General features: G+C 33.7%; 1 protein-coding gene and 1 pseudogene across 1 annotated transcript; one reads left to right on the plus strand and one right to left on the minus strand.

Moving 5' to 3' along the window:
• The first annotated feature begins 7,037 nt into the window (after nucleotides 1-7,037).
• On the plus strand, nucleotides 7,038-10,691 carry LOC111018333 (putative xyloglucan endotransglucosylase/hydrolase protein 28). Its single transcript, XM_022294374.2, has 4 exons — nucleotides 7,038-7,317; nucleotides 7,394-7,494; nucleotides 8,726-8,934; nucleotides 9,920-10,691. The coding sequence occupies exons 1-4, from the start codon at nucleotides 7,134-7,136 to the stop codon at nucleotides 10,419-10,421; spliced, it is 996 nt and encodes a 331-aa protein (XP_022150066.1). The 5' UTR covers nucleotides 7,038-7,133; the 3' UTR covers nucleotides 10,422-10,691.
• A 4,954-nt stretch (nucleotides 10,692-15,645) lies between these two features.
• On the minus strand, nucleotides 15,646-16,512 carry LOC148209203 (uncharacterized; annotated as a pseudogene).
• Nucleotides 16,513-27,312: the final 10,800 nt, after the last annotated feature.

A 27,312-nucleotide genomic window follows, 5' to 3' on the forward strand; every position in this document is an offset into this window, starting at 1 on the left:
AATCCATAACTAAATGAACTTGTTAAAATATTGTTAAAAGATAAGTAATTTATAAGGTTCATTAGAATTGGTAAGTTTCAAGAGATTTATTTAATCATCTTGTCTTGCTTAATAACTTTTGTTAAAATGAATTATACTTATGTGAGATTTTGTTTATATTTAGTCAATGAAACCTAACTTAAAAGGAGTAATTATAATAAGGTCATCTAATTTGAGTTTAAGATTTAATTTAATAAAATTAGAATTTTAGAATGAAAATTAAAATTTTCCATTAAAGTAAACAAATTTAGTACTTAAAAAAAGACCCTAATCGTAGGCCTCATCTTTCCCATTGATTTTCTCTTGCTAAATGATTATAGCTTAACCGTTAAAGGTACTTCACGTTTTATTAATTTTTACTTTATTTTTTTGGAGGGAATGGTGTTGCGCACCAGTTAGCTAGAGCTACTCTACTGCAGCGTGTTAATAGGGTGTGGTTTGAGGAAGATCCCACAACCGTCACCCGAATTTTTGCTTCTGATCGTCTTTATTACTTCCCTTAATTTGTTCGTTCTCTGTTGCTATAAAAAAATACAGTTAAGATAATTATATATGTTGATGCAGAAATTAGGCATTCTAGGATTCCGCCAAATTCGCATCAATCTTGAATAAAAGGATGACGAGACCTCGTAGTTGAGTATAAAGTGTAGAGTGTTGTGAGCATAGCAAAGAGTAGAGATTTGTCATCCCCTGGTAACTTGAATCTGATCCGATTGTGGAATTCGAATCCTGATACAAAAATTTAGTTATCTGAATCTAGGGAGAATCTTGACACAATCAGGATATCTTATACTTTTGAATATAGGATATTTCTCTAGAAAATCCGATTTTCGATTTTCTCATCGATAACTATATATATATATATATATTTTTGGGTAAATATTTAAATCTTTGTGATTTTACTTTAAAGAACAATAAATAAATAAATTCTCTCGTCACCCAAAAATGATAAAATTCTATGGTCTTTTTTTCTTTTTTTGGTGGGTTGAGAGAAAAAAATAAAAATGAAAAAGAAGAATCAGAGGGATGACACGTCCAAAGCCTGCAGTCAATGAACATTACGCTGGCCACCCCCACCGAGTCGGATGTTTTTCTTTTCTATTTCTTTATTTTTATTTTGTTTGGTTGGCTCTACTCACCAGGGAAATTGGGATTTTTAACCCATTCCAATAACTACTTTGGACTTTTGACCCCCTTTTGATTTTTACCTATTTATGACCCCTCCACCCCAGATTTCTGACCCCTCCCTTTATTTTGCTTGGTAAAATTACCAAGTTACCCTCAATTTAAAAAAAGAAATCAAACCCAACCCTCCCCTCCTTTCCGTCCTTGTCTCAGTCCTTCCCCTCCCTCATTCACTATCTCGTTGTCCATCCCAGTCTTCATTCCGGTCTCTCCCTCACAACCAGAAAAGTTCATCTTCGTCGTTTCTTCTTCGTCTCCCTCACTTCGTCTCTATCAGAGCTTTCCCCCTTCCCTAATTGAGGTAATTTTTCTTTCGAACTCGCGATCTTATTGTGAATGATTTTCTACCTTTTTTTTCTTTGTTCTTTGCGTGAGTGTGAATGATTTCAACCTTCGGCTCTATCTGAAGTAGCCAAGGTTATCATGAAGTTTGATTTATTCTTGTTTCCATTGTTTTGTTTTAATTTTTGACTTTTAGGGTTCCATCTCGGCTTTAAGCCCGGTGGATTTAGGACTGGGATGAAACTCTGAAAGTCCATTCCAGAAGGATGGACTTTCTGGATTCTAGTATCCAGAAAGACCATCCTTCTGGAATCCATCTTGGGACTCATCCCAGTTCGAAATGGATCGGGATGAGGCCCGGGATGGAATCCAGAAAGTTCATCCTTCTGGAATGGACTTTCAGGGTTTCATCCCGGTCCTAAATCCATCGGGCTTAAAGTCGAGATGGAACCCTGCAAGTCAAAAATTAAAACAAAACAATGGAAGCAACAATAAATCAAACTTCATAATAACCTTGGCTACTTCAGATAGAGCCGAAGGTTGAAATCATTCATACCCATGCAAAGAACGAAGAAAAAAAAAGGTAGAAAATAATTCACAATAAGATCGCGAGTTCGAAAGAAAAATTACCTCAATTAGGGAAGGGGGAAAGCTCTGATAGAGACGAAGTGAGGGAGACAAAGAAGAAACGACGGAGATGAACTTTCTGGTTGTGAGGGAGAGACCGGGATGAAGACTGGGATGAACAACGAGATAGTGAATGAGGGAGGGGAAGGACCGAGACAGGGAGGGAAAGGAGGGGAGGGCTGGGTTTGATTTCTTTTTTTAAATTGAGGGTAACTTGGTGATTTTACCAAGCAAAATAAGGGGAAGAGTCAGAAATCTGAGCTGGAGGGGTCATAAATAGGTAAAAATCAAAAGGCAGTCAAAAGTCCAAAGTAGTCATTGGAATGGGTCAAAAATCCCAATTTCCCTACCCACCAACTCCTCTTGGTAGTCCAAAGTATTAAATTTTAATCGATATTTTTATAGTATTGAAAAAATTAATAAAATATCGTTGATGGAACATAATATTAAAAATAAAAATTTTAACTCAATTTAAAACGATAAAGGATTGATTTATTAATTTAGATAATTTTAATTTTTTCAAGAATATCTATTGACATCCACATTTAGAAATAACTTAACATTTTTTATATATTTTGACTATATCACAGACAAATAATTACAAGAAAATCTGTCTATATATTATGTGTATTTATGAAATAAAAAAATGTGTATTTATAATTTGTTTTATTAAAATGCAAGAAAGTAAAAAAAAAGATATCTACAATTTTTTTTTAGTTCAAGGATATCTACAGATTGGTTGTTATAGTTAACTTAATTACAATAATATTAATATTATTAGGATATTAAGTTTTTATTTTAAATGTAAAATTTGACAGTTTGAACCATATACTTATACAAAACTAAAAGTAAATTTTATAAAAGAAATATAAACAATTAAATAATTAAAATAGCTATCAATAACAAAAAAAAAAGGGTCTAATTATATAATTGAAAGTTAGTGAATGTAACTGCAACAATCACTATAATTGAATTCCATGGTACAGATATGAAATTACATCATATTTTAACCATAGTTATCAAAATTTGAATTAATTTTTATTTTTAATATTACAATTCTCAATCTTATATAATTGTTTCGAGTTAATTTGAACTGTAACAACTTTCGATACTTTAGTTGTAACAATATTCTTATAATCTAATAGTAATTAATTTATACATTTTGCAATCCATTAGTAATAGTTCATAATGGTGGAATTTAGTTGCAACAATTTTATAAATTTGGAGGATTAATAAATTGAAATTTTGGAGCTTTGGTTATAACAAAATTTTATAGTTGAATTTACTCAAAAAAAAAAAAGTTTAGGGTTGGAAGTATGATTTTGCAATTTCCCTAAATTTAACCATAATCAAAGAACTCATGATTAAACATAAGATTAGATTATTAAAAACAAAAATTGACTAAAAGACAATCCATTATTAAGCACCCAAAAATTTTGGTAATGATCATGATAAATATATTTTGAAGAATTTGTAATCATTTGCCCACTATGATTTAATATTTAGCCCCATATAAAACAACAACAACAATAATATTAATAATAATAAAGTGCCTCTAAAATACTTACTTTACCCTTCTTAAACTTTCAAACAGGTATTAAAATTTTATCGTCCATAATATGGTAAAAAAAATCACACAAAATGTAAAAACTATCAAAAAAAAAAAATTTCACTCTAGACATAATATTAATATTAATCATTTTTAATATTATAATTTTTAACTTATTTAAAAATAGGGAAATATTTATTTATTACTTTAAATATTTTTTATAATTTTTTATAAATATATGTTCACATCGATATCTTATCAATATTTTTATTGACGTTTCTATAAAATTGAAATCTCGACCTTCAATATCTACTCTTAAAACTTAAAAGTTGCATCCAAGTTTGTTTCTCAAGCTTTGAATATTCTCATAAGAAGTGGATAAAGTGAACTATATATTGGAAAAGGATGCATTTTATTATTAATTTTTTAGGGTGGCTTTTGTCCTTTTTGACGTCTGTACAATTGTGAACAAATTTGAGGAAAAGGTGAACTTTTTTGCAAAAACCCCACTTGAGGATGTGGTATATATTTTTAAATTATTACCACTCATTTCAGAAAGAAAAAAACGAAAAAAAAAAAAGATTGTAAAGGGAAATTTATATTTTTGGGAAAAGTACTTTTTGGTCTTGAGTTTTGGCCTATATATCATTTTGTTTCGTATTTTTTAAAATCTGTGTACTATTGATACTTGAATTTTGGAATAGGTTTAAATTGTCCCTCAATTAACGACTCTATTAGATTTCTCATGAAAAAGTTAATTAACATGACATATTAGAGTTAAAAAATATCATTCATTACGTAGATATCCATGCTATGAATGTTGGGTGGTAGAACGTCCATTGCGTAGCACGACCTAATAAAATAGGAATTGGATGAAACCTTACTATGTCCACATGGAATATATAACATCACGCTGCGAATCCATGCTATCGTTGGATGTTATTGGTCATCTCATAACATGATCGAATAACTTAACAACATGATCATAAATCCAAATACATTCACATAAAAGATAAAATCGTGTTGGTCTTCCACAAGCAAGTATTTACATAATGTCCCTTATAAAATGTGATCACAAGACTTATCACATTGCTATAAGATTGCATTACGTACGATGCTTATATTTTGACATATGTATACGACATATGTAAGGAATTGCACTTTTACGGTTTCATGTAACGAAAGATATTTTCTAGCTGTCACATCAATGCAATCATCTTGCTGTAAGTTACCTAACAGAGGCATTAGTTGATTGAACATATTTCAAAAATTGAGGAACCAAAATTATGGTTTCCAAATATAGAGACCAAGTGATCTTATGAGTGAAAATTCAAGAATCAAAATGTTATTTTTTTTTCTATATTTTATATTCATCAATAATGCATTAGCTGACTAATCTTGATTTAATTAAAATTCTTTTATCTAAAGTTTGATTCCCACGTCTTCCCTTTGACTCTTGCAAGTAGAGTACTCTTTAGATAATCATTAGTTTGTTGAATTATAAAATTTAGTACACATTGGGTCTTTTTAGTGGTAATTTAAAAAGAAAAATTTTTAATTTTGGAGATGATATTATGTGGTTCTTACAAATAAAATTGACAAATAGATATATATATATATATATAGTGAAACAAAGCAAATACAACTGCCCATCCATAATTAATACGCACTTTTCTTAAAGTTGGAAGTTCGAAAATATGCGTCATTTAAAAAAGCAGAGAGTATTTTGCATTTGTCATTTTGTCTTATTAACTAACCATAAATTTGATGGGACAAGTAGGATGTAAAACATTGGAAACAATTTTTATTCTCTCACTCACCTTTATTTTATCTTGTTAACCTGTTTTCTTGTATTACTTTTTATCACTTATTAGTTCTATCAGTATGTCACATGAATATTTAAATAATCGTAATATCAATACCTTATTAAAACTAAAGTAAAATGTTGATGGGTATAATTGACTTTTTCATTTAAAGATTAAATAAACACAGAATATACCATATAGAATGGGAGAAAATTTCATTACAAAATTCCAAGGGAAAATTTATTGAGAAATAAATATAGAAGTTATTGTAATAATTTGTGTTTTACACTTGTACATCATGAGTGTGTCACACCTCAAAAAGCCACCTATAACACACTGTCACACCTCCCAAAATAAAACTAAAAGTAAATTAAATGCAAAATAAAATATTTTCCATTGACTAAATAAATTGGAGTTAAGTCTTTCTACTAATGATGTATTTAAGCAATAAATTGAATTAGTGGGATTGCTCCTCACCCAATTGGACTTTTTTTTTTTTAATCTTCAATGTATTTATAAAATGACATAAAAAATAATAAACTTGGAAAAAATGAAAAAGAATATTACTTTTTTATTATATACTATTTACACAAAGTTTTAATTTCATCCGATTAAATTTCAAATTTAAAGGAGTGGTAAAATAAAAAAACTCAACTAGGGGTCGAATTTAATCCCTTCAAATTGTAATATAAAGGGAAAAAAAGTTTAAATTTTACTTTGGTTCTCGTATTAAAAAAAATAGTTTTTGTCATTGTTGGTAAAATTCTAATACAAATTCAAAACTCTTTAATACGTTACGCTAAGATAACATTTCAAAAAAATTATTATATTTAGGTTGATGTTTTATTCATTTTTCTTTTCTATTTTTAAAAATTAAGTTTAAAACCATTACTTTCATTCATTGTTCCTTTGTCCTATATGTTTTATTAAACATTTTTAAAATCTAAGCCAAAAATATTTTTTAAAGATTTTAAAAATATTTGTAAAATCTATATAGCAAGACAAAAGAAGAGTGTTTCTCAACTTAATTTTTAAAAATAAAATAGTTATCAAAACTTAACCTTCCTACTAAAATGAAAATAGAGAGAAGAAATGAAAAGAAAAAAAAACTCAAAAGTTTCAAGGACAGAGAGTCTAAAATAGAAGAAAAGAATTAGGTTTTTTTAGTACAAAGATATGGGGGATTGAACTTCCGACCTCGAAAAAAATAATATTTACCAATTACTGCTGAACTATGCTTACATTGACAGAAAAATATCATGAGTTAGCTCATTAATTAGAGGAACTAAGGTATATCAGAAGGATTTATAGAAAATGAATTCAACTCAGGATAAAGACCTACTTAAATTTAATATTTTATATATTTTATTAGCTATCAAATATGAATCATCATGTAGTTGTCTTCTGAAGTTAGTCAAGATGCGCAAAAACTGATCGAGGAATTCACGGATAAAATAAAAGAAAAGAAAAAAGTGGATTAAAATAAGGGTGGAAAAAAGTGATTTTTGAAAAAAGTGATTTAAAAATGGAAGAATCTTTGGAAGGAAGCCAAATTGCTCAACGGTGCTGCTCGCCCTTGCATCCATAAAGCGCCTCTTTCTCCATTTCTCTTTTGCTTTCTTCTTCTTCTTCTTCCCCATTCTCCCATGGCGCTCTTTTCTTTTTTCTTCCTTCTTCTTCTTCCTCTTCTTCTTCCTTGTTCCTCTTCTTCGGCTCCAAAATTCCCAATCGTTTCCTTCGACGAAGGCTACAGCCACTTGTTCGGCGATGGCAATCTCGTCCTTCTCAACGATGGCAAATCGGTTCGGCTTCATCTGGATGAGCGAACAGGTCCTCTGTTTTGAGATTTTGGCGTTTGATTTTTGCTCTTCTTCTGTTTTTTGATTCTGGGTTTGTTTTGGTTTAGGCGCTGGATTTGTGTCTCAGGATATTTATCTTCATGGCTTCTTCAGTGCTTCCATTAAACTGCCTGCTGATTACACTGCTGGAGTTGTGGTTGCTTTTTATGTGAGTGTCATTAAATCTCTGATTCATTTACGGCCCTGTTTTGATGATGAAGATTTTTTTACTACCTTTTTTTCTTTTTAGCTTTTGAAATTTCTTGAAAAGGATTATAACAAAGCCAAGAAAGCACAAGGGAGTTGAAAGTAGTGGTTATAAGCTAAACTTAAAAACTGAAAACAAAATGCAAATGAAGCATTCGTTTTTAGTCTCGGGTTTCCAGAAGTTATGCACAATTCCTCTCAATTTATTGGTTTTTTAACACCATTTTTATAGAAGCTACTTCAAATTTGGCTTAAATTTTAAAGATGTTTTAAACAAGTAGATAGCAAAGCAAAGCTAGATCTTTGAAACAAGATAACTAAAAGTAAAAGGGTTATCAAACAGCAGTTTAGTTTTTAGAAATGTTTTGAACTGTTCTCTGTTCAGCTTCTCAATAATCCTAAACTTTTACAGCCATTCCCATGAGTTTCTGATAATCAGAAGATAATTTTACTATCTGTGTTATTTTTTCAATTTGATTTTGTTCTGTTTTTATTTTACCCTGTTTTTCCATGTCTACTTAGTATTAGTAATGGGTTAGATTTTGTTAAAAGAACTTCTTTGACCCGGCACTGTGTTTGAGAGTGCTTTTAAAAGAAGTAGTTCTGGTAAGAGTAGTTTTATTTGGAGCACTTTGGTAAAAGGTGCTGAATAAAGTGCTTTAGTACAAAGTGATTAACTACAAATCACTTTGAGGTTTGGTTTTACCCTCTTAAAAGTGTGTTTAAGTGTAATAAAAACAGGTGTTTGTGTTTTTAAGTACTACCTTAACAATCACTGAGGTTAAAAGCACTCTATGAGAATTCTCATGGAGCACTTTTAACGATTTTGACTTTTTTTTAAAGACACATATAATCACTTCACTTCCAAAACAGATGATTTTGAGAAAATTATAAATTGCTGGACTATTTTAGCAAAATAACTCTTATTATACTTTATAAAACTTTAGTAAAAAGTATGACATGGTTCTACACTCCTAAAAGTATTTAAGTGTGATAGAGAAAAGTGTTTTGGAGTGCTTTCTTAACAATTGGTTTGGAATTTTTCTAAAGATACTTGTAAATCACTCCCAAACAAATCTTGAGTTGTACAGGATACTTATTAAATTTTTTTTTTAAAAAAGAACGAAATTTTATTCCTTTGAACATCTAGATTTGTAACTCAACATAGTAACTGTCACTAACTGGGATGACAGATGTCGAACGGCGACATGTTTGAGAAGAACCATGACGAGATCGATTTCGAGTTCTTAGGGAATATCAGAGGCAAAGAATGGAGGGTTCAGACAAACATTTATGGGAATGGAAGCACCAACGTTGGGAGAGAAGAAAGATATGGTCTCTGGTTTGATCCAGCTGAAGATTTCCATCACTACAGCATTCTTTGGACTGATTCTCGCATTATGTAAGCTATTTTTTCCCTTCCATTTCTTCTTCAAAGATGTGGTTTTTTTTTCTTTGATTCTTCCAAATAGTTCTCATTTGAAAAATTGTATGAGAAAGTATATGATTTCCTTTTGCCCCCTGTGGTTTGATCTCTACAGGTGCAGGCTTTGTTTATGTGGAAAGCCAAGACATAAAGGACTAGGCCTTGTCTTGGTGGGCACAGAATCTGTCCTTTGTTTTTTCATTCTTCTCAATTGTTTTAAATCTTATTTTGGTCCTGCGCCATTCATATCTTTTGTTTTGATCCATAAACTTTCATAACGTCTGTTTTGATCTCTAAACTTTTAAATGTTCTGTTATAGTTTTTCAACTTTTAGTGATGTTGACTTCAAAATCGTGAGTGTTCAAGTCCTTTAGTATGTGGTATGTTGGGTTTTGAATGAGGTTTTGTTTTAGTCTCTACAGTTTACCTTTAAAAAGTACCTTTTTTTAATGTCTATTTGTTTAAATTCGTTTTAAGCACCATTGTTTAGCTTAGTGGTTATTGGGGCCAATGAAAAAAGTAAAGGTTAGGAAGGCTCAGAAGAAACGAGTTCAAATCACGGTGGTCACATACCTAAGATTTAATAGGAAACTAAATATGGTAGGTTAAGGATTGACTCACATATTGAAAAGGGTTTAGTTCGTGAACTAAACTATTGTCAACCATAAAAAGCACGGCGTTCTTTTGCAGGTGTAATCGTTGATATGTTTGAAGATCATGAAGTCCGAATTGTTAATGATCTTTGATATTTTTTATACAGTTGTTTATTTGGGTATTACATTGGTATAAATGCACTCCTCTGTTCCATTACTATAGTCTTTCTACATTATTCTCCAATTGGATAGGTTTTTGTGACTGCCTTGGATTAGGAATTTTTTTTCATGGGGCAATTTTATACATCAATGAAATTGTTTCTTATAAGATATAAAAAACTTAATGCTTCCCCTTTCTCCCTATGTAGATTTTATGTGGATGAAGTTCCTATAAGAGAGGTTCAAAGAACAGCTTCAATGGGTGGTGAGTTTCCATCCAAGCCAATGACTTTATATGCAACAATTTGGGATGGATCAAGCTGGGCTACCAATGGAGGCAAATACAAGGTCAACTACAAATATGCACCCTATATTGCCGAATTCTCCGAGTTCGTATTGCACGGTTGCACAGTCGACCCGATCGAACAAGTCTTCTCCAAGTGCGACCTAACTCGTAGCTCCAAAGCCACCATCCCCAACAATCTCCCGGCAGCTAAAAGAACAAAAATGGAGAGTTTCAGGAGGAAGCACATGACATACTCGTACTGCTATGATCATCTTCGATACAAGATCCCTCCTGTAGAATGCATCATTGATCCTCAAGAAGCTGAGCAGCTTCGAAAGTTCGACCCGGTAACGTTTGGGAGAGGGCGGCGACACCGTGGAAGACACCACCGTCGCTCGAGCCAGACCGAGTTCACTTCTGCTTGAGAAGGGCTTGCTAGGGCATTGTTTCATTTTTTTTTGGGGTAATAATTTTTGGCAGTTTGATTTAGATGGGTCTGTTCTTTTTTTGTGTATAATATAATATAGACAGTTGAAAGATTATAGATTTTATTTAGGAATCAGATGTGTTTGATGTGGTTGGTTTATGTATAGTTAACACCATTAGGATTATTTATTGATGTTGTTAGGTTGGTTGTTGGCTTTACATTATTAATTTTGTTTTTTAATTTAGTGATAATTTATGCTCTTTTTATATATGTTATCTTGATGGATCTTGGGCGGTATTTTTAAAATGTTTATTTTAGTTTCTATATTTTAACTTTGATCTATTTTGGTCATAGTTTTAAAATTTTTATTTTGATCCACATATTTTTGAAAAGTGACTATTAAAGTCTCATGTTAGGTCTTAATTTTGATAATTAAGATGCGAACAAACGAAGTGTTATTCTAGGAACCTTTTAGAACTATTTTATAAAAGTTTGACTCAGACACCAAATGGAAACCTATCCTAAAACTTAGGAACTAAAAATGTATTTTACCTAAAAATATATTAAGTGTAGTAGTGTGTTGAAATTGTGGTAAAGAGAATGAGATAAAAGAAAATAGGATAAAATGCACTTTGGGTCCTTGAAGTTTGAGCTTCATTTCTATTTGGTTTTTTAATACTAAAAAACCATGAGTTTTGGTCGAGATTTAAAGTTAGTTTCTATTTAGTTCTTAAATGTCATTAAGTGACATGTTCAGTCCTCAAGTTTGAATTTAGTTTTTAATTCGTTGTTAAAATTTGAATTTAGTTTCTAATTGATCTTTTAGTTAAGGTTACTCCTAGTTGACCTAATGAAACAGTGATGTGGTAGTTAGTATATGTTCTAGCCAAAGATGTTGGAAAAATTAAAACACATATGTACTGTATATATATCAATATTTCATATATTGTTTATGTAATTAAACACTATATTTGGTTATAAATGATTAATTATCAATAAAACACAATTAAGCCACGTTGAACTTGAATTTACTAATTCAAATTATTTTCGTCAATCTTCATTATCTTATTCCGACATTTTTATCGACATTGACATTTTCATAAGTAAATTACTCATATTTTTACATATGATGGTGAGAAGTGATCAATTATAGCTTAATTAAGCTACAATTAAAGTTTTATTTACTAATTAAAATAATTTTTATTACTTTTCACAATTTCCGTGATTTTTCTCCAAATACCTGTCGACATCGATATGTTCGTAAAATTGAGACCTCGATATTTCCATTGACATTGACATTTTGAACCTTGATATCAGTAAGGATCAAAGAGGTCTTCGTTACAATTAAACACAACTAAACCCATTGGTGGTCACAATACCAATATAACTAAATGACATAGATCAAACCATAGATGCATAACATGAAAATTACATGAAATGTGATATGTACATTGTCTATTTCCAACTTGTCTGTCCTTACTTACTTTGGTGAGATCAAAATCTTTAACCTAATGAGGCAAAGTAGAATAAAATTAATTTTCATGTTTATGATCAGAATAATTATCCAAAATACATAATATATATGTCCAAATGAAACATAGAGCAACGTAAACTCCCACTAAAACATAATATCCTCGTGCAAAATAACACCCATATGAGTAGTATGCTCATGAAAGACTTTGGGAGGTAATTCTTTTGTAAGCGGATCCGCTATCATGGAGTTTGCTCCAATATGCTCTATGGATATATGATCTCTCCACACTTTTTCTTTCACAACTAGGAACTTAATATCTATATATTTAGACTTAGATGAGCTTTTATTGTTACTGGAATAAAGCGCTACTAGCTTATTGTTACAATATTTTTGAGTGGTCTGTCAACACCCTCTAAAATTTGTAGCCCTGTGACAAAATTTTGGAACCATATTCCATGATTGGATGCCTTATAACATGCTACAAATTCTACTGCCATTGTGGAAGAAGTTATGGGCGTCTGTTTGGCACTCCTCCAAAATATATCTCCACCAGCCAATAGACAAATATAATCTGGAGTGGATCTCCTATTGTCTTGGCATCCAACAAAATCAGAGTCGGAATACCCATTGATCACTGACTGATCTGATCTCTTATATGTGAGCATGTAATCTTTTGTCTTTTGCAAATACCTCATGACCCGTTTTACTGCTTTCTAATGATCCATACTAGGGTTACTCAAGTATCTGCCTAACATCTCAACAACATATGCAATATCCGGACACGTACATACTTGAGCATACATTAGATTCCTTACTGTAGATGAATAAGGAATATTGTCCATTTCTTTAACTTCAAGATTATTTTTAAGGCATTGATTAAGACTGAATTTATCTCCTTTAGCAACAAGGAATCACCAGGTTTACAATTTTGCATGCCAAACCTTTTAAGTATCGTATCAATATAGCTTCTTTGTGATAATCCAAGAACACCTCGAGAATGACCTCGATGTATTTGAATTCCTAATACAAAAGAAGCATCAACAAGATATTTCATTTCAAAATATTTAGATAAAAATCTCTTGGTATCATGAAGCATACTGGTGATGTACACAATCATCAATAATATTAATCTCAAAACCAAATGAGATAATTACTTGATGAATTTTATAATACCATTGATGGAAAGCTTGTTTAAGCCCATAAATAGATTTTGTTAATTAGCATACTATGTTGTTTGGGTCTCTAAATACAAATTTTTGTTGTTGTACCATATAAATTGTCTCATCAATGTCATCATTGAGAAACGTTGTCTTAACATCCATTTGATGGAGCTCAAGATCAAAAAGTGCAACAAGCGCCATGATTATCCTAAAAGAGTATTCCAATGAATCTGGAGAGAAAACCTCTTTATAATCAATTCCTTTCTTTCGAGTAAAACCATTAGCTACAGGAAGTGTTTTATGTTGGGAATGACAAAGTATATTGACAAAAGGTAAAATAACTATCACTTTTATGGTTTTGAAAAATTTATTTTTGGGTAATTAATTGTTAAGCGTTTTAATTTATTTTGTAACATTTCAATTAATTAAGTCCTTTAAAACATTTCATTGTTTTTCATTTTGAAAAAAAATTCTTTTGGTTTCATTTGGGAGAGAGTAAGATCAAAATCCTTCTGACAAAAACTTTTGAGCATGTTCTTCGAAGCATTTCGGCTCCAGCGAGTGTACGCCTGAGTTCGAAGTTGTGTTAACATTGGGGAGCAACCAACGTACATAAGATTTAGCCCCATGGTCATGCCGAAATTGCTTTCAAGGTAGTAGTTTATCTACGATACAATAATAATTTTCATCTAAATAATTCCTTCTATTTCCTATACTTTATACCTTTCCACATTCCTTTTGGTTTTGAAAAACCACTTACCACCAATAGGCTTTGCCCTTTTTGACAATGAGATAAATTCCCAAACTTTATTGTCTTGCATAGATTTATACTCTTCATTCATGGCTACAATCCACTTTTGAGAATTTAGATCCAGCATGGCTTGACGAAAGTTGATTGGATCATCTTCTCTCATTCTACTAGTATGTCCATGTTCTTGGAGAAGGACAATGAAATCGTCTGGTATAGCCCTTCTCCTTTCTCTAGTGGACCGCCTTCAGGATATTTGTTATTGAGGTGGTTGAATTTGCTTTTGAGGAACAATCACTTCATTATGAATAAGAGTTTATTCAAAATTGTTTGGGTGAAGATCCTGATATGCTTCTTCTTCAGTGATAGGTATAGAAATCTGTACACTATCAAAAATCCTAAAAAAATGTTGCAGTTTTCATTTAAAAAATTTTCTTAGGTGTGGGATCATAAAATTTATCCCTCTTTGATCGCTCAGCATAGCCAATAAGGTAGTTGCTAATTATTTTGGATTCCAGCACCTTCTTTTCATATGGCTTGTAAGGCCTAACCTCAGCTGGATATCTCCAAACATGAAAATATTTTAGACTAGGTTTCTTTCCAGTCCAAAGCTCATAAAGCATATTGGCAATTACTTTAGTTGGTAACTCTATCAAGAATATAAGCTGTTGTTTAAGTGCTTGTCCCCCAGAATGACTTTATTAAGGTAGAATGATTAACCATACTCCTTAAGAGTACGATTTCGTCTTTCAGCTACACCATTCATACTAGGAGAACCTGGTAAGGTGTACTGTGGGACAATTCCACATTCCTCCAAGTATCAGGCAAATGGTCCAAGACGTTGTTCACCTAGCCATCATATCTACCATAGTATTCACCACCACAGTCAGATCGAACGCTCTTGATTGATTTGTTAAGTTGTTTCTCAACCTCAACCTCGAAAGTTTTGAACACGTCTAAAGACTGTGATTTTTCATGAACTAAAAATAGGTACCCGTATCTAAAGTAATCGTCTATGAATGAAACGAAATATTGTTGACCATTCCAAGAAGCCATAGGAAATGACCCATAAATATCAGTATGAATTAGTTCTAAGACGTCTGTAGCTCTATTGGCTCCTAAATTCTTTATTTTGGTCTGTTTTTGCTTGATACAATTAATACAAATTTTAAAGTCGGTAAAGTCAAGGGAACATAACATACCATCAAAGGCGTTCAACTCTGGACTTTGAGATATGACCCAAACGTTTGTGCCATAAAAAAACCGAATTTTCTTGACTTCTTTGCGTTTTAAACCACATGATTCCATATGTAATGATTCTTATAGGAAATTGTGTCAAACATATATAAATTATCAAGGTCATTGAGATAACCAGTTTTAGCACTATTTGAATTTAAAGATAAAGTAAACATACTGTTTCCAAAGAAATAATGAAAACCAAATTTGTCCAACAAAGAAACTGATACCAAATTTCGCCTAAAAGACAGAACAACAAAGGTGTCTTTCAAATCCAAATAAAAACCGGTAGATAATAATAATCTAAAATTCCTGATTGCCTCCACTGTTACTGATTTGCCATCACCCACGAAGATGCATCTTTCAACATCAGTTGACTTTCGGTAATTTAGGCATCCCTGCATAGAAACACTAATGTAAGTAGTTGCACTATAATCTAACCACCATGTGTTTCTAGGCACTGAAGTCAAATTTATTTCAGAACAAATCAAAGTAAGAGATGCACCTTTCTTTTTTTGTCAAGCCATGATACTTGGTATATTCCTTCTTTGAATGTCCAAGTTTCCCACAAAAGAAACAACCTTTGATATCTTGCTATTATTTCTTAGGAGCTAGACCCTAATTCTTTTTCCTTTTTGGCCTTTTCCTTGGAGGTGCTTGCCAGGTGAGCACTTTTTGTACTATCTTGCTTTAATCTCCCATCCTTTTGTACACAATAAGAAATAAACTCATTAAGAGTCCATTAATCTTTTTGACAGTTATAACTGACCCTTAAACTAATTAAAGTGTGTAGGAAGAGAGATCGTCAATAAACTATATGAACTAGCAAACCATCAGATAGGTCAAGCTGAAGTGCTTTTAGTTTTGATGCCAGATGAGACATTTCAATCATGTACTCCCTAATATTTCCTTTGCCCTTATATTTCATAGAAATCAAACGTTGCAAGAGCACATGTTTGTTTTAGCCTTATTGTTTAGCAAAACGCTTTTCTATTTCAACAAGGAAATATTTGACATTAGTTATCCCTTCGAATATTGTACCCCCTAAATGCCTCTGGAATGCCGTGCTTTATGATCGTTAGACACATGCGGTTTGAGCAATCACACTTCTCAAGAAATCTCCTTTTATCAGAATAACTCTTGACTAAAGGAGAAGGAGGTTGCTCTATCCTAAGTGCAAGGTCGGATCCATGCAACCTAAAATTATAAGAATGGTTTCTTTCAAATCTTTGAAGTTTGAGCCATTAAAAATGGGTACGTTGTTGAGGTTAGCAGATATTGTAGCAACATTTGCCGTTAAGAAAAGAAATTCAAACATTTGATAATGCTCACATTAGTAATGGTCAATATGGAACAATTAACCATAATAATCATAAAATTCAAATAATGGTCAATTCCCTCACAAGATACTTAACACAATATCAACACCAAGTCTTTGGACAGTAATGTTGATTAGCAGTAATCTTGGCATAGTGATAAAATATTAACAATAAGTACACATCAAATAACAAACCTCTTTTTGGATCGATTTATTATTCACATGTCAAAAGCCTTATAATTGTCACATATTTATCATCACAAAAAAATGTGCGTAATTCACGCAAATATTAACCTTCCTTTGAGCCGACTAATATTTACAAAAATATACAAACACTCAAATATTAAACACTTTCATGAATAATCTCCACAAGAGATGTCACTTTGACGACATATCGAATTTCAATGAGTCAATTCATATGTTTAACACAATTTTTATACCTGGAGGGTATGCGCACTGTCCCCTACTCGTACCTGGTGGAGTTGCGCTCCTTGTGGCTTGAACCCGAGAGACCTCAAGGATATTCCTTGAAGCCCCAAGTCACCCAAACTATCCCTTGGGGACACTCATATTTGAATTTATGAATTTATGAATTAAAATTTATATTTATTAAACAACATAATCAAGCATAATGCAAATTTAATGCATAAGTTTCATAACACTATATATATTATCTAATGCACCATACAAATATACATTAAACATAGTGCATCTTAAACAATAATTACTAAAATTTCATGTTATGAAACATTAAATTATGTAACATGCTTTGATGAATTATAGAATTAATTAACCGAATTTAAACACAGATGTTAAATGTTTCGTGCATTGAATCCAGGAAATTCACTAGAAAATAAATGCAATTCTCATTTTAATGGAATTAGTAAATTGAAGAAGACATATGAATACTGAATTCATGCCAACCGAGTTGCACCCAACAACAAAATAAATAACTCTCAGAAATTGTAACGGCAAACAGTGACTTCAAAAAAAATTCCGATGAAAAGTTTGAACTCTCATATCCATTAATGCAAGATATAGAAATTAAATGTAAAATTGATGCAATATGTACCAAATTCACATACGTTCATATTTTGTTTTGGCCATTCAAAATATTAACTTATTGACCAATAAAAAAAGACGACAATTTTCGCTTTACCAATTGTAAGGACGTACACAAACTCTTTCCATAATTTATTATTATTATTATGTTTAATAATCAAAATGCATGAAACCCATAAAACACGACTATAATTTTCATGTAAAGCCGACTATAGTTTGGTAAGTGCTTGCAAACAATGATTATAAACCTAAAATTGGGTCTACATAAACACGAAATCGCACCAAATTAGAGAATAAAAGATGCTCGCAATTTACTGAGGCAATTAGCCATAAATTCCATCCATACATGCACTTAATGCTACTAAATTAAAAGATTGAAAGATGTCAATCTTGAATATATCTTTAACAGAATGAAAGCATTCAAGATGGAAGATAAAAAAACCCCTTATTTTGAACAAATAATGTTAACGCGTCTCCAGAATTAACAATGGGAGGGTTCTGGTACCACTTGTTAGAAAAATTAAAACACGCAACTTACAAACAATAGATCTATTTCCCATGTTGATTATTCAAGAGAATTAAATTAAGATAAGCGGAAGCGTACCTGAATCCATAATTGAAACTTGAGTCGAGGGATTGATCTTCCAAGTCTTTGATAAATCACGATTGGCCTTAATTGTCTTCTCCATTAAATAGAAGAAGTAGATAGTTGTTTCTCTCCGAAGGGATGGAGAGAAATTGACGTGATAATATATCTAACTTGGGGACCATAACCCCTATGTAACCGACCAAAAACCACTGGTCAGCTACATGATTTCGACATTTCCAATTTGGCTTCTCGTCAAATTATAAATTATTTTATGGTTTCTATATATTTTACCAATGATCTTTTTATAATCACTCCATTAAACCAAAACTTACACATAACTAGATCACTTATCTCCGTCTAATTAAATAGAAAAAATCACATTAAATGCTTACATGTGTGACCCCATGTTATTAGAAGTTCTAACAAAAGAGAGACCTCTCAAATGACTCAATACAAACGTTGACAAATCTGGTGAGCTATTAAGAAACTTACTGATTTGCATGGTGTTATGGAGAACAAAAACGACCCGAAACGAGACAAGAAGTTGAAGTCTGATTGGGGAAGACCGGCCCGTGACATAACGGGCCGGCCCAAAGAAGGACCTAACGCCGGGGTAGAGAACGAGGAAAGCAACCGGAGGGAAGCCCACTGAGCCACGAAGGGCTCGGTCCCGACCCGGTGCTCGGTCCCGACCCGGTGCTCGGCCCCGACCCGGGGCTCGGTCCCGAGCCGTGCTCGGCCCACAGCCCAGCCAGTGATCCCCCATCTTCGATCGACGATTTCGCCCAGGCCCTGCAATGGTGAATTAGGGTTAGCTACGGAAGGTTCTGGAACAACTTCACGCTATAAGTATTGATCCAGCCTTAGAGGTAAATGGGGCGAAGAAGTTGACTACATTTACGTTGTACTCTTGCTAACTTAAGCATTGGAGCCCGTGTGACTAGAGTCACATCGGTTTAGCTCGATTTGGTTTTGCAGGTATTAGTCCCGGATCAACGAATTTGGTAGGTGCGAGGAGGAGAACCGGAAGACCGAAATCCACGCATCAACAATTGGCGCCGTCTGTGGGAACGATTTAAAGCATCCAGTTGAGCAACATGACACCAGAAAGGAGTCCACGACGCTCTGATGATAACTGCTCCGCCAAGAGGAGGCTGAACTTGGACGACCCCCAGGTTGGAGGACCCGAGGATGGGACCAGCCAGTTAAACCCGGAACGTCATGAGGGGTTGCCCGAGGCGCACGCACTAATGACCCCTGAGCAACTCCAAAAGCAGTTCGCGGTCTTGGAAGACAAGGTAGAGGGCATGCTGCAACGCATGACCCAAGTCCTTCGACAATTCGAGCGACAAGAGTCCGACGAGGTACCCCTTGTCAGAAACCCGAGAAAGGGGAAGGGCCCAGCGCAAAACGAGACCGAGGAATCAACAAACAATGTAGGGAGCAAGTTGCGGATAAATACCAGGCGACGAACCCGGATTTTCGACTCCCAAAAGATAAAAAAGCAACATAAATCCCCGGCACCAAACGGGGGCAAGAGCAACCAGGATAACAGAAACTCTGAGCCGATAAGCCTCGACAAAGGCAAACTGACAGATCGACCAGAGTCTTCAGAGAAGCGACATAACCAAAAGGAGAAGGGATTTGACCTCAAAGAACTACTGGATCAAGCCGACTCACCATTCACGGAGGAGATCATGAGAGAGAAGATCCCTCCAAAATTCAAGTTACCCACGGGGAAACAATTTGATGGGACGACCGACCCAGTGGACCATCTAGATGCTTATCGGGAATGGATGGATATCTACGGAGTGTCGGAGGCGGTCAGGTGCCGGGTATTCTCGACTACATTAAACGGGTCAGCCAGAATATGGTTTCGACAATTAAAACGAGGGTCAATCTTGAGTTTCAAGAGCTTGGCCAGAGCATTCGTGACCCAGTTTGTAGGGGGACGGTGTCGGAGCCGACCTGTGGCTTATCTTTTAACTATTAAACAAAGGACGATAGAGAGTCTACACAACTATGTAGCTCGGTTCAACGACGAGAAGCTACAGGTAGAAGGCCTTACAGACGCTGTATCTCTGCTGGCCTTCATGTCCGGCGTCAGGGATGAGCATTTGTCATTTTCGTTCGGAAAGAAAACACCGAGTACCTTCTCGGAGGCGCTGAGCCGAGCTCAGAGGTACATGAGCGCTGGTGAGTTCTTTTACTCAAAAAGGGAGCCAGACGGAAAGCGAACCGACCAAAAGAGTGAGAGATTAAAGGAGAACAACGAGTGTCGCGGGAATGTTACTATACCTCAATAAGGGGCAACGACAGAACTTCTACTAAGGGGGGCTGTTGACCTTTCCTTTCTTCCTTCAAATGTGGTTGTTTTTGTTTCTCTACTTTTAGGATTTCTAATTATTATTTCTTTTATTCAATAAAGTGTCCACTTGTTTGGTTCTCTGTCAACTATATCTCTTAAATCCAAAACGAGATACCGACGACTTTGATAAAACACTTTGCCTCGTCTACAAGCGTACTCTCAAAAGATATCAACAATACACTTGAGAGTAGGGGCAATAGGTACCGACCACGGCTACTCAACGACGTAAGCTTGGTAAATCCAACTCTACACGGCAACGGTAAAACCAGCTATAGCCGAGCAGGCCGAGCAGGGCTCGGGACCGACCACTGTCCGGCGTCGACCAAGTGCGAACGGGTACAAATTTACATTAATCGGCGGTTTTATGAGATAGCCTATTTTGGTCAATAGGTCCTATTTTCGACTGAGCACGGCTCGGGTCCGACCACCACTCGACGTCAATCACGTGCAACGAGGCATGAATCTACTTTAATCGACACGTTTGGAAAGAACAGTTAAACAATCTCAACACGGCCAAACCTAAAGCGGGTCGACTGACCTAGCCCGGTTAAAACATGAGATGAAGTAAAAGGCCAAAAACAACAGCGGGTGTAAAACCGTTGGCTATGACCAACGAGTTAAAAACCAACGTCGGGCCTGAATAAAGGGACAGACCTCTCGGGAAAGGAGGCCGAGCCCTGGTTATCGACTTAATCCGACCACCCTTGATAGGGGAGAACTAGTGATGGGCCTGAATAAAGCGACAGACCTCTCGGGAGAGGAAAGGTCGAGCCATGGTCATCGACTTAATTCGACCAACCTTTACAGGAGAAAACCTCTTTTGTCACGAGTCAAGGCTTGTATTGCTACACCGTGATGCCGTTCGGATTGAAGAATGCAGGTGCAACCTACCAATGAATGGTGAATCGGATGTTTGCAGCCTTAATCGGCAAAAATATGAATATCTACATATCTACGACCAATCAAGAAACTCAAAATTGGGACGGACGTAGAAGCAGGCCGATAAGCTAAAAGCCAATCAGTGAAACCAGGGAAAAGAATCCCGAGGTGCTGAAAAAGGCATGCGTACAGGCCCAGCAAGGTTAAAACAGAAAACAGGCAAGCCTAACCGATCAACGAAATCCACGGGTAGAAAATCATATGGCAAAAGCCAAAATAGGTTAAAAACCCGAGGGTGTTGATTTAACTTGGGGTAAAAAACCGGCAGAAGCCAAATATGTTAGAAACCTAAGGGTGTCGATTAAACTCAGGGTATAAAAGCCATTGGCAAAAGCCAAGTGGGTTAGAAACCCGAGAGTAAACCCTGTGGTATAAAACATTGGCAAAAGCCAAATAGGTTAGAAACTCAAAGGTATCGACGTTCTGTTAAAGTTAGATTCCAAGGCCAAAAGCAAATGGTTTAAACTCAGATGAGAATAAAACCAGGCTCAGGAGACTTGATTATGGTCAACGAAAATTGGAAAAACTTCCAATTCATGAATAGTATCGACAAGTTCAAGGCACAAAACCAGTGGCAGGAACCAAGCACTAAGATCCAAAATTGGATCAAAAGCTTTTGGTAGAAGCCCTGTGCATTAGCAACCTTCCCACTTTTAGCCACTGATATACAATGATCTCGTGGTAACGACAAGCGACAAGTACTCTCAAAACAAAGATCTTTACACAATTATTCGTCTTCTGTTTTGAGAGTGGGGGCCATTGTTATGGAGAACAAAAACGACCCGAAACGAGACAAGAAGTTGAAGTCTGATTGGGGAAGACCGGCCCGTGACATAACGGGCCGGTCCAAAGAAGGACCTAACGCCGGGGCAGAGAACGAGGAAAGCGACCGGAGGGAAGCCCACTGAGCCACGAAGGGCTCAGTCCCGACCCGGTGCTCGGCCCCGACCCGGGGCTCGGTCCCGAGCCGTGCTCGGCCCACGGCCCAGCCAGTGATCCCCCATTTTCGATCGACGATTTTGCCCAGGCCCTGCAACGGTGAATTAGGGTTAGCTACGGAAGGTTCTGGAACAACTTCACGCTATAAGTATTGATCCAGCCTTAGAGGTAAAGGGGGCGAAGAAGTTGACTACATTTACGTTGTACTCTTGCTAACTTAAGCATCGGAGCCCGTGTGACTAGAATCACATCGGTTTAGCTCGATTTGGTTTTGCAGGTATTAGTCCCAGATCAACGAATTTGGTAGGTGCGAGGAGGAGAACCGGAAGACCGAAATCCACGCATCAACACATGGTAAATCAAAACTTAGTCTAAATTGAATGCTAAACTGGAGATGAATGAAGAAGAAGAGTTGTGGTGTTGTTGGAATAGTGGAAGAAAGTAACGAGAAGAGAAGGGAGGGAGGAAAAAGACAAGAGAAAAATGTCACTTAGTCAAAAGAGAATAAAAAATAATAAAATTTGTTGACTCATCTAAGAAAGGGAAATTACATTCGGTAGAAAAATTTTTATACATATTTAAAAAATGTCAACCTCTTTTGTATTTTACAAATATTGCAAAATATTTGAATTTTTATTTTTGAAAATTTTATTATTCCACGATCTAATGTATATTTGATATACATCAATGCAAGATTTGAAATGTTGATGTCGATAGATATGTCGATGTTGGTAGATCTTTCGGGAAAAATCACGGAAATTGTGGATATTGATGCAAAATTTTTAAATTAGTAAATAAGAATTTAATTGTAGCTTAATTAGGGGTATTCACGGTTTGGTTCAGTTTGGAGGCCGAACCGAAACCGATTTTTAAAAAAAAATTTCAAAACCGAGCGAAACCGAAATACACAGCAAAACCGAATCGGGTTCGGTTCGGTTCCTGCGGTTTTGCTTTTGAAAAGAATTGAACAAACTAAAATAATAATAATAATAATAGCAAGGTGGGCTGGCGTGCACTCATGACTCAACCACTGCCACCATTTGGCAGTGTGCACTACTGAACCGAAATGATTATTTCGATTATGCTTTTCTACTTAACCGAACCGAAACCGAACGGCCAAACCAAAAATTTGATTCGGTTTCGGTTCGGTTTTCGATTTTGTCGGTTTCTTCCATCATGTACGAGTGGTGGTGATACACAAAGTAGAAGAAGTTATTACGAATACAAGATATTTTTGGATCAAATACTTTATTTTTGTCCCACAAATTTTAATCATCATATATAAAAATAAAAATAGTATTTAAATAAAAATGTCGATGTGAAATAGACATTTGAAAAAATAATAAGAAACATGAAAATTGGTTGAATTAATAAATGTGACTTTAATTATAATATTATTGTATAATTAACAACTTTTAATAATTATACTAGTTAACTCAAATAATATTTTTGGATGATTATTTAATTAAGGATGATATCATGACAAATGATTGTAAAAATTTTAATTATTAAATAATATCAAAATTGTATAAATAGATAAATATTCCAAACGGAATACAAAATTTATTTAATGCACACAACCTTATGATATTGCATCAAACTTAAAAAATAACTAATAATTAAAAAATTACATGGTGGGAGTACGAAGACATAAAGATGGGAGAGAAAATTTCCGTGATATTTTTCAATATTTTGAAAATTTTCAAATAATTATATAATTTAATTAAAAATATAAATAAAAAACATTTTTCGAAATGGAAATAAAAAATTGTAAAAAGAAAAAGAGATAAAAGAAATATTAATTTCTATAATTGAATAAATAGTCGAGAGAAGAAAGAGTAGAGAGAGGACAGGGAAGAGAGGAATGGAATGAGTTAAGAAAATAGTTGAGAGATGTGAAAGAGGAAGTCCCACATCGATGAAGTTGGTGAAAGAGGATGCCAACCACCTAAAGCATCTTTGCCGATGGATTTTTTGCAACTCCGACCGTGGGCTTTTCCTCAAAATTTAGGCCTGCGCAGTGGGATAAATTATTCCAACATCTACGATATTTTCGATAATGTGTCGAAATTTTGACAAAATGTCGCTATATCCTCGATATTCTTAGGTTGCAATATTTCGGGGCCTTCCGTCGCAGAGAATATGTCACTCGACATTTAAAACAATGATTTAATGTACCTCTGATATATATCTTATGTATATATGATATACTTCCAATGAATATCTAATATACTTCCGATGAATATTTGATATACTTCCAATCTATATTTGATGCTTATCCGATGTACCACTGATATACATTAGATTTACATATTATACATTTAATATACATATGATGTATCTCTAATTTATGATATACTAATTATATTTGTAACTAATATACTAAATATAAAGTATATCACATGTTTAATTTAAAATGTTATATTAGCTTTTTAAATTATAATTTATCCCTGCGATTTTTTGATTGGTATACTAATATTATCAATATTTTTTATTGCTATATCACTACTATTTAATGTATATTAATATTAATTAGATACTAAATATAAGAGATATCAGCTGTTTAAATTTATAGAGTATATCAAATTTTTGACTTTTTTTTTATGTTTATGGTCCACATAAATCTTTTATGCAATAACCTTAGATTTCATTTTATTTTTTTGTCATTGTTTTATTTTGAGAAAAATTAGTTGATATATTATTTTATCAACACATGGATAACATAGTTATATAAGAGGTATATCAGTGGTAAATTATAGGCCTATCAAGTAAGTAAGTATATATATAGATACATAATTATTATATCAGCGTGGTAAATCATATAATTATATTAGAACTTATATCAGTAGAAATCATAATTATTTCATATGTATATATCAGTGGTAAACCATACTAGAAGTTATATTAGTAGATATCGTAGTTATATAAGAAGTAAATCAGTATTATATCGGTGGTATATCAGAGACGTATCGAATATATATCACACATATATCAATGATAAATCAATAAATAGTAAATCATATAATCATATAAAAAGTTATATCAGTGGATATCATAGTTATATCAGTGATACATCAATAGTAAATCAAAGGTATATCAAGTATATATATATATATGTATATATCAGTACTATGAGGGTAAATTTGACTTTTTATATCTAGACCATTGTTTTTCCCTAAATTTTTGTTATATTACAAAACTATAATGTAGGTGTTAAATTTGTTACTTTCTTCAATTTTTTTGCTATATTTGCAATTGCATGTTTAAAAAATACACATCACCCGAGTTTAATCAATATATGTTAGCTATCACATCATTATTATCCTAGGTCAACTAGCAATCGAATCAATTCAGAGACAAATTAGAAATCAAATTCAAACCTAAGAGACCAATTAAAAACTAAATTGAAACTTCAGAGATCAAACACGTTACTTTTGAAACTTCAAAAACCGAATTGAAACAAAGTTTAAATCTTAGGGACCAAAAATGATTGGTTTTTAAGCTAGCTCATAGACCAAGCAGATACTAAATCCAAACTTTGTAAACCAAAAGTGTATTGTACTCAAGAAAATATAGAGATCAATTTAGTCATTTTTTAAAGTATAAAGTTGAAGATAATATTTTGAAAGTATTTAGACAAAAATGGCTAAAAGTGATTAAAATTGAAAATGTTGGATTGAAATGTGCAAAAAAGAGAGGAAAAAATTAGTTGTATATAAGCATATATATGCTGTCATCCTATCACACCTACATGTTGTTTATATATATATATATATATATATGTATATTCGAAATGTCGATGACGATGGAAATGTCGGGGCCTCGATTTGATGGACATGTCGATGTCGACGGATATTCTTATAAAAATCATAGAAATTATAGCTATTGATGTAAATTTTATGAATTAGTAAATAAGACTTTAATTGTAGTTTAATTAGTCCATAATTGATTACTTTTAACTATTATATCTAAATATATGAGTAATATACTTATGGAAATATCGTTGTGATGAAAACTTCATAATAAAATCATGTACACAAACATGAAAATTATTTTAATTAGTAAATTAAAGTTAATTGTTTATTGATTATATTGTGTTCCTAATTTCTAATTCAATCTGGTATTTAGTTGTATAATTGAACAAAGCATACAAATTTTGAAAAATAAAATTTATTATATAGAAATGGTGGTGATACCTTGTACAACAATAACATAATTGTTTTAGTTATTTGAATGAAAAAGGTTGAATAGTAAAGAAAGCAAGAGAGGTGTAATAACTATTTATGGCCACGATTACAGATTCACAACATAATCGTTAAAAAAAAAAAAAAAATCCAAAATTTCTCTCTCTCTCCTTTCTCTTCTTTTATCTTGTAACATATCAATCCATTAAATATGCGAGCAGCTTTCTCTCCAATTCAATTCTTTTACAAAGGACAGAGATGAAGTTGCTGATATCTGTGCTTCCTCTCATCGCTTTATCTTCTTGCTTTTTTGGGTCCTCGTTCTCGTCGGACTGGCCTCTGTTTCTACTCCATCCAAAATAGAGAATTTCTATTCAAATATGACGGCGGCGCCACCTGATCAAACCATGGCAAGAAAACAACTACAGCCACATCTTTCTAATTACTCTGTTTTTTCTTCGTCGCCCAAACCATAACCAAGATGGTACCAGATTTTAACTTTGTGGTTCGTGTTGCGCTGGAAGGAAAACTGGAACAAGGATGATGTCTCTAGTGCGGGTTAAGAAACGGAAAAAACGAAAAAAAAAAGTAGTCTGACATTTTTTGTCGACATATCATCGACACCTCGATATACCAACGATATGTCGACATGTCGACGACAGAGGGGGAAAAAGTTTTTCCCCCTTTTGTCGAAGTCAAGACCCTCGACACATCAACATGTCACTCGAGATGTCGATGCGTCGAGCGACTTTTAAAATCTTGGTTTGGATCAACTTTCCAAGTCATCGGAGACCAAAATTGTGTATATATATATGTATATATATGTATATTTTAACTTGAGGTGTTTGGTAGCAAATAGAAATGACTTGAAA

Source organism: Momordica charantia (genome assembly GCF_013281855.1).
Source record: "Momordica charantia cultivar OHB3-1 chromosome 9 unlocalized genomic scaffold, Mcharantia_2.0 BLBB01000009.1, whole genome shotgun sequence".
Classification (NCBI taxonomy): Eukaryota; Viridiplantae; Streptophyta; class Magnoliopsida; order Cucurbitales; family Cucurbitaceae; genus Momordica; species Momordica charantia.